This window comes from Lissotriton helveticus, chromosome 10 (genome assembly GCF_964261635.1).
Source record: "Lissotriton helveticus chromosome 10, aLisHel1.1, whole genome shotgun sequence".
Lineage (NCBI taxonomy): Eukaryota > Metazoa > Chordata > Amphibia > Caudata > Salamandridae > Lissotriton > Lissotriton helveticus.
The window spans coordinates 209886413-209905375 of record NC_136071.1 but is presented as its reverse complement, the minus strand read 5'-3'; the positions used below and the strand labels follow the sequence as shown (position 1 = coordinate 209905375).

At 39.3% G+C, this 18963-nt stretch overlaps 1 protein-coding gene across 1 annotated transcript in view; it reads right to left on the bottom strand.

Annotated features, from left to right (window-relative positions):
• Nucleotides 1–1950: 1950 nt before the first annotated feature.
• NPTX2 (neuronal pentraxin 2) overlaps nt 1951–18963 on the bottom strand; it is a 38216-nt gene continuing 21203 nt past the window's right edge. Inside the window, exons 2-5 of the mRNA XM_078664211.1 lie at nt 18686–18902; nt 14575–14819; nt 8837–9016; nt 1951–5009 (exon numbers count right to left, since the gene is read on the bottom strand). Coding sequence (XP_078520337.1) covers nt 4782–5009; nt 8837–9016; nt 14575–14819; nt 18686–18902 — 870 coding nt within the window. The 3' untranslated portion in view covers nt 1951–4781. The remainder of the gene's footprint in view (nt 5010–8836; nt 9017–14574; nt 14820–18685; nt 18903–18963) is intronic.

Genomic DNA, 18963 nt, shown 5'->3' with positions numbered 1-18963 from the left:
GACATTGTGTGGGACTTGCAACTAGATGCTGCTGGCTCTACATGCTGCATATTGACATGGACTATTGTGCTGCCAGGAGGAACCACCATTTGGACAATCTGCTTGTTGTGCTGGATGACTGCTTACAGGGCTGCAGCAAGTACTGCCACTTTGCACTGCTTTATGTGCTGGCCTGCTGCCTGTTACCTTGCTCTTGTGCCCCCAGTGATCTCCAGGGATGAGTGGATTGGCTCCATACCTGCTCAAGTGTGATCTGCCGGATTCCGGGTCAGTGCTGCTTTTTGTCAGGGAGCAACATGTGGCTTTATTCTTCTTGGTTAACCAGAAAATGGGGAGCGCTTTCTTTTGCAGTCCCTGAGCCTATGAGGAGAGAGCCCAGCGCGGTGCTGTGATTTAGATCAGTGCTTCTATGCTGCCTCGTGCTGCTCCCCTGACTGCTGCTGTGTGACCTGCAGTTTGCCTTTGGGGGGTGGTTGGTAAATACTGCAGCTTGGGAGGAGAGAGCGGGTGCTCCCCTGCCTGACGGCCAGCTGGTGCACAACTCGAGGAACTGCACTGCCACCCTGTGCCGGGCTGCGCAGCCCGCCTAGCCATGTTCGGGGCACCTGACTTAAGATAGGGCTGTTGGAGGGACCTGGAAGGTCTCCTCCACTCCCCTTTGAATAGTGAGGATTCCCTGACTAAATACGAGCCCCACAGCCACATTACTGTTGGGCACACAGCCCAAACAATGAGGATCCCCTTGATTGCCACCACCTCCAAAAGTTGAGAGGAAATCCCTTCACCCGGACCGGCTCCCAATAGCTGATGCCTGCAGCAGCTGCACTGTGCGATTGCGGGAAGCTTCTTTTCACTGTTAGTTGTGGGGGACTCAGCAAGGTCTTCCTGCGGCTCTGAAGTGAGTGTGTGCCCCCTCCTCCATGTTGGTACATGCCTTGGGTGTACTAGTCTGCATCTGAGGCAATTCAGGGGAAATTTCTTCTTGAGAGGATCCCTATTTGAGTGATTGAGGATCTGGTGACTGTTAAAGTTACTGGATTAACTGTGGTAGGTGTGCAGGGACTCCTGTGCCCCACACTTGACCTGAATTATCATACTGCACGTAATAGGAGCACAGATGCGCTGTGCCCTATAGTGTCATAGTGCTTTATGCCTTTCCTTCATTGTCTGCTACGTGTTAGGCACTGATGTAATGAGGCATATCGTTTGGTGTTTTGCATTCTCAGGCATGTACAATAGTGATGATTCATGTTTTATTACGTGGTGCATTTCGTGTTCACAGAGATATGTTGTTGTATGCCTTGCAATGACAGGATAACGAGTATCATTTCAGGATCTGCATAATATGTAGAGCGACAGTGTTTTTATGGCATATCCAACATATAAGTCTTAATCTTATTGCACTAACTGTGATGTTATGACAATTGTCTAATTGGCAAAGTGATTATTGGTTTATGTTGTTTTGGTCTATGTTTATATGCAATACAGATACTTATTTTTATATGCTACTGTGTGGTGTATTTATTGTGTCACTGGTGTGTGTATGTGTGTATGATAACACATTGCCTCTGGTATAAGCCTGACTGCTCGTGCCAGGTTACCAAGAGGGTGAGCAGGGGTTATCTTGGGTGTGTAACTCCCTTACCCTGACTAGAGTGTTAGGTTCTGCCTGGCTTAGGTGCATACCCCTGCTAACCAGAAACCCCATTTCTAACAAAGACCTTCATATTTTTGCTAGACTTTGACACAAGAAGCTATTGTGAACTGTGCATTTTTAGTGAAAGGAGGCCTGCAGAAATGCTACAGTCACTCATTTATTTCATTTGTGTGATGTTTCAAATCCACAAAAACATGCAACAGAAGCATATTGCAAGATTTTGGGGACTCTTAAAAGCAAATGAGTAACAGTTACCATACATAAATAAAAAGCAGTATTTTCAGATTCTCGTTTTATCATTTTTTTAATAAAGTGCTTAATCAGATTCGAGATAAACAGCCCACAGTTACATTTCAGATGAAGACTTGTGGCAGCGACTTCATGCATGTCAAAATAATCATCACATAGTTCTAGTCAAAGATTGAAAAATGTCAAAGAAATATAGATGGATTCATGTATGGCATGAGAAGTAAGAACGTGTATTTGTTCATGTTATATTTACCAAGTTAAACAACTGAAAAAAATAATTGAGCAATTAGTAAAAGGTAATCAATTGATTAGGTTGCCTTAATATTGATGACTTTTTTATTTACATGTTTTTGCTGTTAAAAATATTAGCTACATTTTCCTAATAGTAACACTGTTTTTTTCTGAGAGCTGGTGCTATATAAATTATATAAGGATGTGCATACATGTATTATGTAAAAGGGCTTCAAAGAATGCTGGTATCAAAAATATTCTTTTAATAAACACATTTTCATTCAATACAGAATTGACAGTAAATTTAATCTTTCTCAAACAATGTAAATCAAGTGGCCAGGGCCATAGACAGATGATAGGAGGGAAATAAAATATATTTGTATGGTTTTCAAAAAGAGCATACAAAATTATTATCCTTTGTTCTGTATTTCAATACAAGAAATTCCTTGAAATACAAAGATCCATAGAGTTTTTGAATGGGAATATTTAGCTTTGTCAAAAACATTATTCTCCTATTTCACGCGATTAAAAATTCACACACACACTAACATGTTTATGAAAAATAAAATATATACCATGGAAATGTATACACTTCCTTATCACGTTTTCTGAAAATAACGGAAATATAATTTCCTTACATTGCAAACCAAATATTGACTTGAGCCTAGGTATGCCAAATATATTCACAGGAAAAGAAGGACTTTCAGCTTACATTTTTGCTAGACAAATACATAAACAATAAAGTAGTCAAAAGAGCATAATTGTCAAAGTGTAAAAGATCTTTACAAGCACATAAAATGTATTGAGTAAAGACTTCATATGCCATTGGCAAAATATATATATATTTATTTTACGTCAAGCACAAACTGAACTTTGGCACTGGCTTCATGAAGCCCTTTCAAGCAAGAAACAAACTATACCAAAAATAACTCTAACATTTCTTAAATTAATGTAAACTAAAGGGATAGAATTACTTTATGTGACATCATTATATTTTAGGGAATCTTAACCATGTTCCCGAAGTATAAGTAGGTAATGCAGAGGTTAAACCACCACTCATTTTGCATTCATTGACATAACAAAGAATTTTAATTTATCATCAAAAGCACAAGCCATTTGGGGGATGGTCTCTATGTCTTTCTCAACAAACTTAGAATAAAAATATTACGTCCGCATAGCTTTTAAACTCTGGCGACATAAAGCTGTGTAAGTCTAAGAGTCTAAAAACACCCCAAAACACCTACATGGCTATTATTTTGTAAGACAATTTTTGATCTTTGTGTTCAATCTCTTACAAAGACTGTTGTGCTGAAAAAAAATAAGGTGCTATGATCAGAGAAGTATAGTATGTTCTTGTTACTATACAATCCTGTGGTTTACTTAAAGTTTGATATGGACAAAACCTTTACTGGAAAGCCCTGATTTAAACTAATTTCTATAGATTTTGCACCCACAACAAAAAATGTACTTTCCAATAGGAAGGTAGCAACCCGGATTTATTATACCATAAGATTATGAATATGGGGGATTTGGCACATACTGTTTGAACATAGACTGCAGGGAGCACCAAACCTGTCAAACTTTTTATTTTGTGTTATATTTTGTGCATACATGCCAATTCTACCCATTAATAACATAGCTATCTGGATTAAAGCATTTTGGGTTGTATTATATTGAAAGTGAACATTTTTTTGTTGTAAATCAGCACACTGTCTTTTGTATCCTGCAACCTAGTTAACCCAAACTTTTAAAGCAATGTAAAACTATTGTCACTTGTAAGACATGTAGTGCTTGACTCGTCCCTGATAAAAATGGATTAATGGGATGCTTCAAAGTTCAGTGCCAGACACCACCAATTACACACAGAGTTCCATGTGCTTCTGATGACACATCAGCTTTCTACTCCCAAGAGATGTTGAACCACAGGGATCTTAAGTGCCCCACATCACAAGCTGTTACACACAAGTGCCAACCAGACAGTCACTTTCACTGTCATTGTAGCAAGTTTCAAGTTAAGTGCCACTCATTTGACAGGTCATCAAGCTGTCACTCCATGAGTTTGGTTTACTCTCATCTCACCAAACAACTACCAGAGACTACACCCGGTTGCCAACAATTATACATAGCCATGCTTCATGTAAATCAAGCAATTACCCAACAAAAATGCAGCATTCCAGTACCATGGTGGTAAATTCAGCACGGATTTCTGAATGCATTTTTGCATCAATTTTACCTATTTGAGTAGTCCCTGATCCTACATCTGCACAAGTCAAACTAATGTGCCCATGTGCTGGACGTCCTGCAAAACACACACTTTGTGTATTACAATGCAGTTTAGCAGGGGGATAATAATCAATGCTTAAGGGTTTGTTGCAGACTTTGCTAGCACTCTATGTACCAGGACATAGTATATCTTCTGCTTTAAAAATCAGTTATCAGTAGCAGAAGACAAGGACCAATGCGACCTACTAAAAGTAATGCCGGTGTCTCATAATCTCACAAGTAAGCAACAAAACACGCAATGGTCTCAATAATCTTTCTCAGGTTAAAAAAATATTCTAGGGAAATAATGGCATCATGGGCAATATGTCTCACAAGAGATTGTCTCAACAGAAATGGGCACTTCAGTGGAGGTCAACAAGAGTTATAAATTGAGCACACGCTGTTCACAGGACTCCCAAGGCCACTTTGTTGCTCCTCCAAACACATCAACATTGTTATCAACCCAGGGAATGATGTTGCCTGGCATGTTGGTAGAGCAGTTGGCAATGTTCATGATCTCCTCTGCTTTTAAGATTCTGTCCCATATGTTAAATTGGCTCAAATCTCCAACAAACGCTTGTGTTGCATCAAATCTTCCACCAACAGTGTCCTTTAAAAAAAGAATAGGTTCCCGTTATTATCTTTAAGGAAAGATTACAAATATTTACAAGGCGATATTGGTAACACACAAGTGGTTATTTCATGCCTGGAGGAACCACTATACTGTAATTAGAAACTCTCTACTTCTTGTTCAGATTTCTAGAGAACGCGAGTGCATTTGCTAAGTTCTTACACGTGCCTCACTTGTTTCCATATCTACTTGGTGACATCTGTGACTATAACAAATGCTTGAAAGTACTATTTTCGTTTGCACCCATCCTAGCAGTTTGACATTAACACATACGGGCAGACAAACATATTTTGAAATGAAATGGAAGCTACCAGACATGCAAATAGTCTCAGGTGGTGGGAAATATAATTGTTATATTCTGTCACCAAATTCTCCAGGAAATGAAAGACTGTGTTTGAGTAATATTATGGTTTCGTGGAATAAGATGTGAAATGGAGAATTTGAGAAGAAACTTAGCCTAGGGAGCTACGGAGAGTTTACACTACAACACCACTCCAAAGTAAGTCAGAGGTTCAGTAAGCTACTCTGTATAAAAGTGTAATGTATGGGAATAGCTGAAAACTCAATAAGCCTCCATACTAAAATCATCTTATTCTTACTAGAGTCAGTATTTGTTGATTCATTTGGCATTAATTACCTTCAGACAAAAAACAAAACCATGTCCTTTATCAATAAATGGAATTTGGTCTAGAGGCTCTGGACATGGCTACCATGGGTTCTCAGTAGGGATTGTAAACTTAAACACATTGGTGCAGGTATATCAAGATATATCAGATGTATCAGATATATCAAGCTGGAAGGGTGTACGCCCAGTAGAAAATCTGTAATAGACATTGCGCATACACCATTGAACCATCGTGCAAAGATGCGTGTGGGGCTCTAGGCAGCATGTTTGTGTAAGAGTGCAGGGGAAGAGAGCTGCAGCTATCCGTTGTTTGTAAGTATGGCTCTACATTGCCCTCTTCCCCTTGCACAACACAACCTAAACATTACTTTATATGTATTTATAATTGTTATTAGTTTAAATAATTTAAATTTAACAATATTTACCATATGGGTTTTATTTTATGGACCTACCTCTATTATTTTCCATGGGAGGGTCATGCGGTACCCGTGGTTAACCATATGTGGGGTTTTTTAGTAGTAACTTACTTATAGAGTTTGTGAATACTGAAAACTAGTAAATCTACTAAAATATGAAAACTTCCTCAAAAGTGAAGGTTACCATTGTGAACCAGGCCCTTAGCTTTGTTTTTTGGGGGGATTTTTTTTCACTTTTGGGATTTTCAAGATCAGATGAGATTTGCTTCTTGAATTCTTTTTCCTTCTTCTGATGAGAAGTTGGGTATTTATGAGGCCTTTTACATCACTCTTGCACCTCGCAACGTAGTGCAAGAGCAATGCAAACCTTAAATAGATTTCTAAAGCCACGCAAAGCCACGTTGCGTGGCTCTGAGTGGATCCAAAAATCTGGAGTAACGCAAATACAGTGCAAATGGCAGTGTTGCATTACTCTGTCCAGGGAAGGTGTTCCATGGATTTTGCATGGGTGTTGCCACTCAACTCCCATGGATTTTGGCACATCACCAGACTAAGAAGAACTTGCAAACCTAGGGATGCACCAAAATCTTACACCTTCCCAGGTAAGGCGTAACAAGGAGAAATATCTGTAGTTCTCCTTGTTTCCTCCTCTTTCTACCTGTGCACCACTGTGCAGCACAGATAGAAAGAGGAATATGCCTCCCAGGACTGTTTTTGTGGAGAGAGGCATCCCTTCCTGTACAAAAACAATCCTACAAACAATGCAGGGGCACCATGGTGCAAGGGTGCCTACGCTGGAGCTAGGCAGCCCATTGTGTGCCATCGCATGGGAAAGGACAGGAATATACAATTTTCCATTAAATACGGCACATTCGCGTAGTGCAGCCCAGAAAGGTGATTTACTGAGCTGTACTGCGTCACAAAGCTCATAAATGAGCACCTCAGTCTTTTTAATGGCAGGGTAGGCCTACGTTTAAGGCTTTGTGGGTAATGCATGCCCTTTTGACGTGAATTCCTACGTCAAGATGGCGTGGAGTTTTTTCACAAAATACAGGATACCATCTGATTTCTTAGCACCGTTAACAAGTCGAGCGCCAGCATCTAGGATGGCTCAGAGTGAGTTCAGCTCGAGAATTGAGAGGCAAATATAAAAGGCCTAAAACTGATGCTACAAACTCCAAAAGCTGCAGGTATACCATGGACTGTTCTGCAACAAGTGTTAAAGAGCAGCCCTGGTGCTGCAAGCAGCAACATGGGTAATTTATGTAAGTATATATCAACTTCCTGGTCCAAATTATATTACAAAATGTTGCTATTGAAGCATATTGATATTAAGCATGATACTGTAGAAGTGTGGAATTTTCTACTGGTTATATAAAAGCAGAAGCAGTAACCATTAGACGTCTTTGGACTCCAGCATTTAGTTTAAAGTTGCAAGTGGAATCAACTGAAATGTTCTCCTCAGCTACTTGGTGGATGTCCAAAAGGTTATGTGCTGTTAATAGAAGGCAGTAGAACCTGTCTGTAAGTGGTAAACTTGGGGTTTCACCAGGAATAGTTCTCTAGCCTTACCATTAATGTAATCTGCATTATATATTGAGGGTGTGCAGTCCAGCACCAAACAAATGGTTCAAGTTGTTTTCTTGTTTGTAGTATTTTTTTAATGAAAAATGTGCATTATATATGCAGTGGTGTAACATTAGCCCCGCAGGTTCGGGGGTGGGGCAAGCTACAGGGAAACCCTATGACCCTGTGGCCTGGGAGCTCCTGACTGGGTCCAAGTTGTGGGCCTCGCTCCCCTCCAAGTACTTTGCCGTGGGGGGGGGCACCCTCAAGTTATGTTTCACCACTATATGTATGACTTGCATTTGCTTATATTTGCATGTATACTTGCTGCTATACTATAGAAAAAAGGCACCTGATGTTTTGGTGTAAGAAAATCAACTGTAGTTGACCTGTGCAGTCTGTTCTAACGAGTGAAGATTCCACAGTGTAAGGATAGTAAGCCTGTCTTCCATTCCACTACTTTTTGCTCACCCGCTATGTGGTTTGGACTGTTAAAGATCTCCTCTGTAAGTAAGTTATGTAGTTGTTCAGGCAATAGTTCTATCACAAAACGATATTCCGCCTCCCCTTTTTCAGGTGTTTGTCTCGCCTTTTCTGTTATATCATTAATTGCCTTGCAAACTATTCCTGACTACTGACGCTGGCTTCTTTGTCCTTTATATATTACTCCAGGTACTCTTATAGTGTCATTTTGGATGGTGTTGACATCTTAAATCCTCTCATTGTGTTCCTGGTATTATTTATACGTTCAGGGAGTTGAATTGTATTTTGCCACAGTATCCAGCTTTAAAACTTTGTATGAATCAAAAGTTTTTAGTAAAAGATAATGTTTACAAAATGTTTCCATCAATGAATTTCGAATGCACTGATATGCACTGAGACATTTCATGAAGCTTCAGTTTAGCTGTTTGATCTTTGAGTGTACCAGTGCCACTAAGAAAGTGGTTTGGTGTTTCACAAACAGGAACGCATGCTGTATTATTTAATATGTGTTTAAATTGCGCTTGAACGTGTGCAAGTCTATGGGAGAGTTTATCCTACACACAGTGGTTTGTAAATAATTTCAAGCCTTTACATGCTGATGACAATTTTTGGATAAAATTGGATGGCCAACAACATCAGACAAATCAAGACGTGTAACCAAAAGCTATAGTACAATAAAATATGTTTTGAATGAAACAAACTGAATATAAACCCACCTGTTCTTGCCCCAGGATTAAAACTCCACCTGGTTTGATAGGGTGCCATGGGGCGAGGTTGTCACCAGTGCCGAGCTTCTCGCCATCTTGAAACGCCTCCCACATTCCATCCCTTGTAGTCCAAGTGATACAGATATGATGCCATTTCCCATCACCGATGAACAGAGGAAGCTGGGCCACCTGCACAGACAAGGAAACAATTTAAAATGTTCAATATGATGCATAGAATGGTTCCAAATAAACACTAGAGTCTTCGTTGCCATTCATAGGCCTCACTACAGAAATATGTACGTTCATAGGAAAACACCCACAAAGGATGTGGAAGCAGATTGCAGTTTCAAATTTTGAGAATAATCAATATAGACCAGTTGACATTAATTGTCAATATTCAACAATGCTTAGGCCTGTCCTTGATTTAAGCTTAAAGGTTGTAGGTGATATCCAGCAGTGACAAATCATGTAACTTGTATGCGGCATCATGTGGATTTGCTCAGGTTGTTTATCTCTAATTAGCATATGCATTATTAACAATTTCCAATTAGACAGGGATGACTGTGTGCACCTTTAGGAAACTGGAACATTTAACCACACAAACGTATGTCCAGTCGCCTAGCAACATGATTTCAAATGTCCCATGTGTACTGTGTTTACAAGGTTATCCTACATAGAATAAAACACAATAGTCAGCAGCAGCCTGTGCTAAGTACAAAACCTTTTCAATTTCTATTCATGCTTTCATGGGCAGAACTGAATCCTCAAAGATAAAATCCTGCAGAGCCATTTAAATATCTGCAGGGAATACATTGAAGGGTGAAGAACTCTGACGATTCATGGACATGGTCATGTGATATGGAGTATAAAATAGGTAGATTGCTAGAATGTTAAACTTGATTTGCTTTGTCTGCCCCCTGCCTGTAAAGTGTGATTGTTGCATGGAGGCAAGTTTGAAATGAAAGAGAGAGTGTAGACACAAATGGCAAATTACATTTTTTACAAAACTAGGTGCCTCATTTATATATTGGTAGTTGACCTATCTTCCATCTGGGCCAAGAGGAAATAACTCTGTCGCCTTGATGACAGATGCCGACCTACACATTTTGAAATGTCTGAGAGACATTTTAAGCATTGACGGGAACCGTCATTAAGGTGGGTCATGCCAATGCATTGTAACTTTGTCCGGTGGTGCCATCAAATATGAGAACACTAGGATTACCATACTGCACACACCCCTCCACACACACCCACAGCATTCAGACACAAAGTTTAGTGTGGCTGAAGATTTTTGCTATCTTGAAAATGTCTAAAGTGGGTTGAGTTGGCCCCAGGAATGTTTATCCTATTGGTTAGGGCATGCCAAGGAGTAATTATCACCCACCAGGTCATATCAGGCATACATGTGACATCTTCAGGCACCCACTTCAAAGCACTCCTGGACATGAGGTACATCATAAGAGGACTGTACCTGCTGTTTGTGATCTGAGTGTCCCAGATGGACTGGGCCTGCTCTCTGTTGTACCTAGGGTAATATGTCTGGCCTCCTGTTTAAGGTACAGGGATACAACAAGATACAAGAGGCCTGTCCTGCAACTGACCAGTAGCAAATAACATGGACTTGGCCCTGCTGTTGTCCTCTGCCTGACAGCCGGTAAGTCTTCAAGTGCCTTCCCTGAAGTCCTGGGTGGACTTTAAAAGTGTACTCCTGTGGTGGATTGGGACATAAAGGACTAAGGTCAGAAGGTAAAATCTTTGACCAGGATGAGCTTGGTTGGTGTATGTGGCCCATGCGCCTAGAATCCAGTATACCACAAACTTTGACTACCATTGGACCTTTATGCTTCTTGATGCCATCCTACTTAAAACTTTAAAAACTCCTATTTCCGTTCCCCTCATTGGATTTTTGTCAGTTTGGTGTCATTTTGTTTATTACATTTTATTCCATTTTTCTAATTCAGTTTGGTATTTTTACAGTTTTGTGTTTCAAATGTATTACTGTTTTGGTACTGCATAACTACTTTATGCATCACCCTAGGTGAAGCCTGTTTGCTTTGTGCTATAGCTACCAGGGTTTTGAGTTCAGTTTAACTTAGTGGCTTTGAAGGTTCACCCAGACAAAGATTGCGATTATTCCTTGAGGTGGTTAGTCAGTAGTCACCCCACTCCCCCAAAAAATCAATTTCCTTACACTGCATATCAATAATGCCTACTTCATTAGGTCTCTTGAGAAAGCCCAAGCCTATTTGAAAAAAGCTGAATAGACATGGAGAACAAAAATTACCTTGATGGCAATGAAGAGAACTTAGAGTTGAGAATGAGACCTTGTCTATTATCAGGGAAGAGTGTCTTTTTGTGACTAGGATTCAGTGTTACAATGTAGAGAATAAGAGAATGAATACTTCTTGGGGGATGGACTCAGAAGAGACTTAAAAAGGTCTTGGAAAAGTGAACTATAGGGATACCGATGAGGATGAGTGAAAGGGGAGAGGTAGAATCTAAGGAAATCAAGAAGTGGTATAGATAGCAATAGAAAATGTTAGTTCAAAATGAGGGTTAGAAGTGGAAACCCAAAGTGATGAAATCTAACATCGATATGGAATACAAAGGGACAAACCTTTCACTCCAGTCATATTTCTTATTTACAGTGGCCCACTGACATATCAAATGGTGACAAATGCTTGTGTATTGCAACGTTAGTTAGGTGATGTTCAAGGAGTTGCTGAGGAATGTTACTATACAATTGGATGAGTGATTAGGACAGATCAGTGGCAGGGCAGGGATAAGTGGGAATTAAAGAAATGTATGAATTTATGGAGAGAGTAGATGACAAAAACAATATGCATGTCCTGAATTTTAACTCTGATTCAAATAAGAGAGGAATGATTCTGGATATTTTTTTAAAAAACACACAATCATGATATATTCCTGGTAAAAGAGAAATATTTCTAAATAAACCAGTCTAAATGTCTGGATAGATCAATGCATCTAAGTATTAGGATTGAACAACACAAATAATGAATTGCTTTGCAGACTTCAGAACATCAATATCATCCATAAAAATTACAAATCAGTCAGTCTGGATAAACTTGCAGTCATCTCAAAAATCTCCAAATGGTGTTACGGGAACTTCATTTCCATCTTTAAATTCAATATTTTGAGGATCGGGATATACAGGTGCCACTATTCATATATATACCTAACCCAACTAGACGTTTAAGCTTCCCCTGAAAACTGAAAACTTCTGGGCAGAAGACAGGGAAAGTTGTGCTTACAATGCTAAATCATCAAACATGCCAGGAGGGCCCTGCCTATTGATTTGCCTTAAATCAATGTTCCAAACACAGTTCTGGACATCAAAAACATCCTTAATGTCTCAATTGTCGTGTGGTCTGTCACTGGGAGCATGAAACAAACCATCATCATCCAACTCCTGAAAAAAAAAACAGGAGATCCAGACATATAATTTAACTACAGACCACTTTCAAACTCCTATTTCAAAGCCAAATTCTAAAGAGAGAAATAAGGCACGCCCAGGAGTCTGCTCATTAGCTCATTTCTAAACATAACCAGAACAACATCCTGATTTAAGCAAATGATTTATCTATGCCTAGAAATATTACTATATAACGTAGGAAAAATAACTACTGTCTGGACAACATACACCGCTGGATGAGGAAATATTGGCTATGCCTCACACGGGGATGTCCACCAAGAAAGTCCAATCCATTTAAATCACCAACATTCAGCATCATCTCTTGTCTTATCTAATAATTCAATAACCTCCGTATTATTTAATTTAAATCTTCTGTTTCACCCCTACGTTGAAGCTTTGGCCAACAGTACCAAGTCCTAGCCGTTCTTCAAAGAAACCATTTTGCCATTGCTCAAGACAAGCCACAGAGGAAATAAGTGATAGACATTTGTGGCAAGTAAGGTTATTGTAATGTATAATCTGGCAGTGTACCAAAGAACCAAGATCACCCTTCAATCTAAAATGACAGAAATCTATAAAACCTGAACCAATGGTGCTCCATAGATTCTAAGTCATTTTGTGGGTCAAGGTCAGCGTCCTTTGCATCATGGTCTTCTGGAGCAAGAGATCAGGTTACCAGCAGCCTCTTGCCCCACTGACAAAGCAACCATGATCCTCTGCTCCTCCCAGATCATTGGCCAGAAGTACAGGCGTAATTTGTTTATGTATGGAATTGCTAGTGGCTATTGTACTGGATGAGATAAAAAGAATGTGCAGCTGAACCAAAGAGTTCTGAATAGTTTGAACATATAAGCATATATAGACGTCTTAATGGCTGCGGTGGTTGCCTGGTTGCCACTGAAGTGATGAGTTAAGGATAAAATTCTGACACTAATTTACAAAATGATGTAGCTGAAAACAGGTTCAAATCTTATTCTCAAAATACAGACCTCTGTTCAAAAGAAAACAATATCTCTACCGGTTCAAATCAGTGCCAGTGCAATAGGGGCATCCCGTATAAAATCATTTAGAAAACTCTGAAAATTGTTTATCGGAATCATCAGAATGATAGATGAATCAATGCCTCATCTTGTGGAGCAATTCAAGCGCAACCTCTTCTAATGACAATGCTGTATTTCCAGCAATATAGAAGTTGGACAGCCTGATTAGGTCAGAGCAGATGCATATGAACTGGCAAACATTCAAGGCAAAATAATCTGTCAACAGTGGTGTTTCTGTCATTATGTGAAACAACATTGCTGTTTGTTAATTGGGTGAAATTTCATTTATGAGAAATTCTGGCCCAAAATGTAACATGTGCGCATAAACTGCGAAATATTTTTAGCACACTCTAATGTATTTTCCACTATGAAAATCTTACATGGCATATGGAAAGGACTAGAGCATTTTCCATCCAATATTGAGATATACATGCATTGAATTAATAATTTTATGATGTGTTTATGCACAATTTCTTGATATACTGACTGCTTTCTCAGATATCTAGATCTCATGGCTCATGTACTGCTGTACTACTGTGTAAAATATAACATACTGTGGTTTGCTTGCAAACATTTCTTGTTTTCTAAAATTGTCAAATTATACCACAATCCAGAATTTCTCCGTTGCACACAAAATATTATAAGTGGGACAGCACAAAACCCATACATTTTGAAATAATGCTATGACTTGACATTTCTGTCAATGTTTGGCACAGATTAACTGGGTATTCTCAACACCCAATGCAACGCGTACCTTGTTGTTGATCAGTTCCTTTATTGGATTATTACCAACTCGAGCAACACATTCTTATTAGACACCTAAGATAGTACCATAGTAAGCTAGCCTAGATGCGGTGGTCCACAACTATTGCAATGATGTGTAAGATATGAATCCTGCCATGATTGTGTACTTACAATTTATGTGATAGATAGAGATAAGGCTGCTACTGGTAGCAATTTTGCTAAATACACCATATATAACACTGATTGTTTACCAAACAACTAGCATGTGTTTTTATAGACAATTACATTTTGAGTGAAGTTTCTGTACACAGATTAAATACTGAATTTGTATTGATGAGTTTCTTTCTATATTCTTTATGTTTTATGGAAATGCTCGCATAGAGGGAATATAAATTAGAGTCTTGAATATGTGACTTCACAAAGCACTGAAGTTGAACATAATGAAGACTATGCAAGACTTGTCAATACAAGTAGGCACTAATAACCTTATCTTCACACATATTCTGAACACACCATAGAATACGTACCTTATCGTTGATCAACAACTCTATTGGGTTATTTCCCCATTCGATCAGGACGATCTCATTGGGCTGCCCAGACACAGCATAGGAAAATGGCGTTCCAATTCCAGGGGACGCACTTGACTTCAACCACAAGCAGATGGTGAACGCATAGAGCTCAGGCAGAGTCTTCTTAATTCGCCCATACAAGTAGTTTGTGCGTAGAGGCAGGGAAACCTTAAAGTCATCTGGTGACTTGAATGCACTGTGGCCTGAAACAATATTAAGAAACAGAGTTTCAACAATCACTTCATAAAGTTTAGCATTGCACTGAACATGTTGTGGTACAGACACTTCAAAGCACATAGACACATTTGGAAGCTGATACTGGTCATTGAGATAAGAGGTATACTAAGTAAGCTTGGGGTGATTAACAGGCGAGGAAATACTAATTTCCTCTTTGTGTTTTAAAGAGTGTTATTTGTACCATTTATAGAGTACCCAACTCAAACTGAGTTGCCACTTGAAACTTTATTAGTAGACGTTATAATTGCCCACCTTATTCATACATTTTTATTGACTTTAGAAAAATGAAGACTGAATGAGTGCTATCGAATTCCAACCTATAATCAATGGATTGCAAGCAAATCTCTGGAGCAGGCACATTATCTTACTGAATTATATTACTATAATTCATGCCCGTCATCTGCAGCTTTTGCATTCATTTCTGCATCTAGTGTCATGACCCCTCTAAGCAATTTTACTAACATTCAGACTTGAGCACTTTAGGTTAGACAGGTGTCTCTACAGTAAGTACATTCACCAAAAATACAGTTAGTGGTATGGGATATATGACCTCAGCACAGTTCTATTCAGTATTTACATTAACCTGTTGGAATAGTTATCCACACAAACAAGAAAGAAAGAGGTAGTGATAAATGGGAATATAAGAATCATACAGCAAGAGCAAGGCAGCAGAATTAGTTCAAGAAGATCTACTTAACATCATGACTCTCTTCTAGAGTTTCAGGGGCCTATTCGCACCAATAAGTAAGAGACCCACTCAAATCAACTGCTTAACTAACTGTGAAGTCATAAGAATATCACTTTATCTGCCTTTTTGATAAAATTCTAAATAAACACTATTTAAAACACTCCGTATTATCAATATCTGGGTATTTGTATTCACAACGGGTCAGATTTACATGAAATACCATTATGTTTTGGTCTGGCATACAAATGCAGCTGTTGCCAGACATTATAATATTAACAGAAAAAGAACCTTAAGTAGCACTTTAAGAGAGGAGCCTCTGCTCTACCCAAATGTTAATAGCATTGAGTACAAATTTCGATTGGACAGACGTTGTGTGTTTCCTCAGAAAAGGAATGCTTTTATTGTTCCTTTTGCAAAAGATTTTGCTGAACACAGCAGGGTAGAACTGGTTATGGTGACAAGTACTGATTTGTTTATTATGAAAAGGTATGACAAAGACAGTAGGCTTCATATATTTTGAATAGCATATGCTAAGGCAAACAAGCCTTTTAAGGGTGGATTGTCATACAACTGTATTAAAGCTTGTAGACATTTATTTTGACAAACGTTGAATCTCACAGATTACAGCAGTAAGAAAATACTATGGTCTTGGTTACTTCTTTTGACAAAATCCTCGGGTAGATGATTTGCACTGTGATACTCCTTTCTAGACCCTCTTAAAGGGGCATGACAGGAGCAGACCTTTGATATAAATAATCAATGCTAAACCCCGTATATATGTACATGCACAGAGGGCCTTTGGGTCTGTTCTCTTCTGTCTGTTCACGTGCTGCTTCTCACAATTACATAAAGCAATGGGTTAGCCAATTTCTGACATTTGCACTACTGCGCTGTGTTTAATGGCATTTTTCGTGATAACGTGCAAATCCTCTTGAGAATGAGTGTGCTTTGATGTCTGGGATGTTGGCAAGTCCATTAAATTTCCAGTTTTTCTTTTTAGCTGTTTCTTTTCATTTCTTTCATTTTTTTTTGTTCTTTCTTTTTTTTAACAGTGGCCTGCAGCTCCCTGGAGTGTCCTACAGGGACGTTCATCTGCTACTCATTTAATCTGCAGTATGTTGCATTCTGTGGGCCACTATTTTTAATCTGGATGTCCACCTTTGAATGGTACTATCTATGTTACTTAATGAACTTGATCCGTAAAAGACAAATGTACATTCAGACACTTTTTTAAATCTTACCCAATTTTACTACTATACTATTGCACTGCTTTTGTACTAATCAAAGTTCCTTTTCGCCCCTCCTTAAATTAATACATGTACATGTGAGTCGTATGGTTTTAACATTTTGTTATGATTTCAAGTAATCAAACAATAAAAATGGAATTTGAATTTGAATACTGTCTATATTGTATTATTGTTTTAACGTTCAAAGATATTCACCACGTATAGAAGCATTTTTTTGCCCACCTTGAATCAACACAGCAGTGATGTACTAGAAGCTATGGCATTTGGAAGTGGCTGCCCAATTCAATATTTCCTGGCATGATTTTGTGCATAATTTATCGTTGTTTTTTTCTACAAGTAGCAGCTATGTCGAACTTTAAACCAACTGCACACAAGGTTCAATTTCATTGGAAGAAGGTCACCTGCTGCTTTGTTTAATTTTTTGTTTGTATTGCTAGCATCCTCCAAATTTACTTGGTGGCATGTTTTCTTTTTTTCCTAATTTGATTCTATTCATTTAGCTTTCATAGAGGTGTTTATTTATTTATTATTTATTTATTTCAGAGTTTTATAGAGCGCTAGCCAGACCCGAAGGTACCGGAGCGCTTTACAACACTTAATAGAGGAGAAAACAATATTATAGCAGTGTTAAAACAAACAGATGTTATAGCAGTGGTCACAACACAATAGCCTCAAAGGTGCAGAGGGGGACTTAGCACGATTGAGTGATGCTAGAAGCCGTGAAGTTGCACAGTCTCATTGTAGGGAGAACCATATTACAAGCTGTGCATCCTTACGAACGAGGGGATGTGGGAAGGAGTCAGGCTAGGCGTGAGGTAGAGGACTTAGTTTCAAAGTGTTGTTGTGCTAATGTGTGCACGCTCATGAGTTTTAGTGGCACTCTGTCCAATTGGGAGAGTGCTCTTGAGGAACAAGTCTTTGAGCTGCCTTTTGAACTTTGGAAATGAAGGGATGGTCCTGATATGCACTGGGATGGAGTTCCAGATTTTTGGCGCATTTCCAGAGAAGCATCATGTCGCATTTTTTTTTCGTTTACGGAATTTTGGCGGTCTGAGGAGTAGAGTGTTTGAGCTCCTGAGGTTCCTGTCTGACCGGCCTTCGGGAGTTTGGAGGCTAGGTATGCGGGTTTCCCTGTGTGAAGGGCTTTGTGTGTGAGGCAGGCAGTTCTGAAATTTGCACGCATTTCAACTGGGAGCCATTTCAGGTCTCTGAGTGCGGGCGAGATGTGGTCATATTTTTTTTACTCCAGTGACCATTCTAACAGCTGCATTCAGGGTTGATCGGAGGGGAGCTAGTAGTGATTTTGCGGTGCCTGTGAGGGGATGCATTTCCGTAGTCCAGTCTTGAGAGTACCAAGGATTGTGTCGCTTGTTTGAGGTCATTGTTCTGGATGAAGGGTTTAGTTTGTCTGTCTATTTTTGCTGATGGGTAAAGTGATGAATGCAAAAGTGAGTCAGTACATGGATGAATGGATGTGTGATTGCAAGGATGAGTGACAGAGAGCATGTATGATATGAGTGCCTCTACGTATCAGTGTCTGTAAAGGCACTTTCAGACCTATTGGCTTTGCCAATACACTTTGCCACTGTTAACTCTACAAAATTGAGAGCATCTGTGATTAATATGGTTGGAAAGATAACACAATTGAGAAAGTGCAACTTTTTTTACAATTTTGTAATCATTCAACCTTTCAACCTCACACCATTGATCAACTGAGTACAGTGACTAGTGTGATAGTACATCTGTTAACAACAGTGATCACAAACAGCAACACTATGGTAACAAGTGCATAATAAACAAGTTGTTAGTAACATAACTGCACAATAGAGAGCAGTTGATCGCCCTCACTGGAAGGACTAGCTTTTGACCAAACCACTCATAATTTTCCAGACCCTACCTTTTTCTAGCTCGTTCACTCTCTCCAGAAGTGCGTTCAGGGCAGTTTCTGTCTGGTGTCGGTGAGCTGCTGTCTCGTTATGCAGCAGAGACTTCTCATCCTCCAGCTCAGCCACTTTGCTCAGGAGTTGGCGTTCCAGGTCACCCAGCCTTTTCTGCAGCATCTCTCGCAGGTCATGCGGCAGCGCAGCAAAGGACACATTGGATCTCAACTGGAGCTGCAAGACATGACATGGTGTGAGTCTGAACAATGGCATAATGCATAGGCCTGTTAAGAGG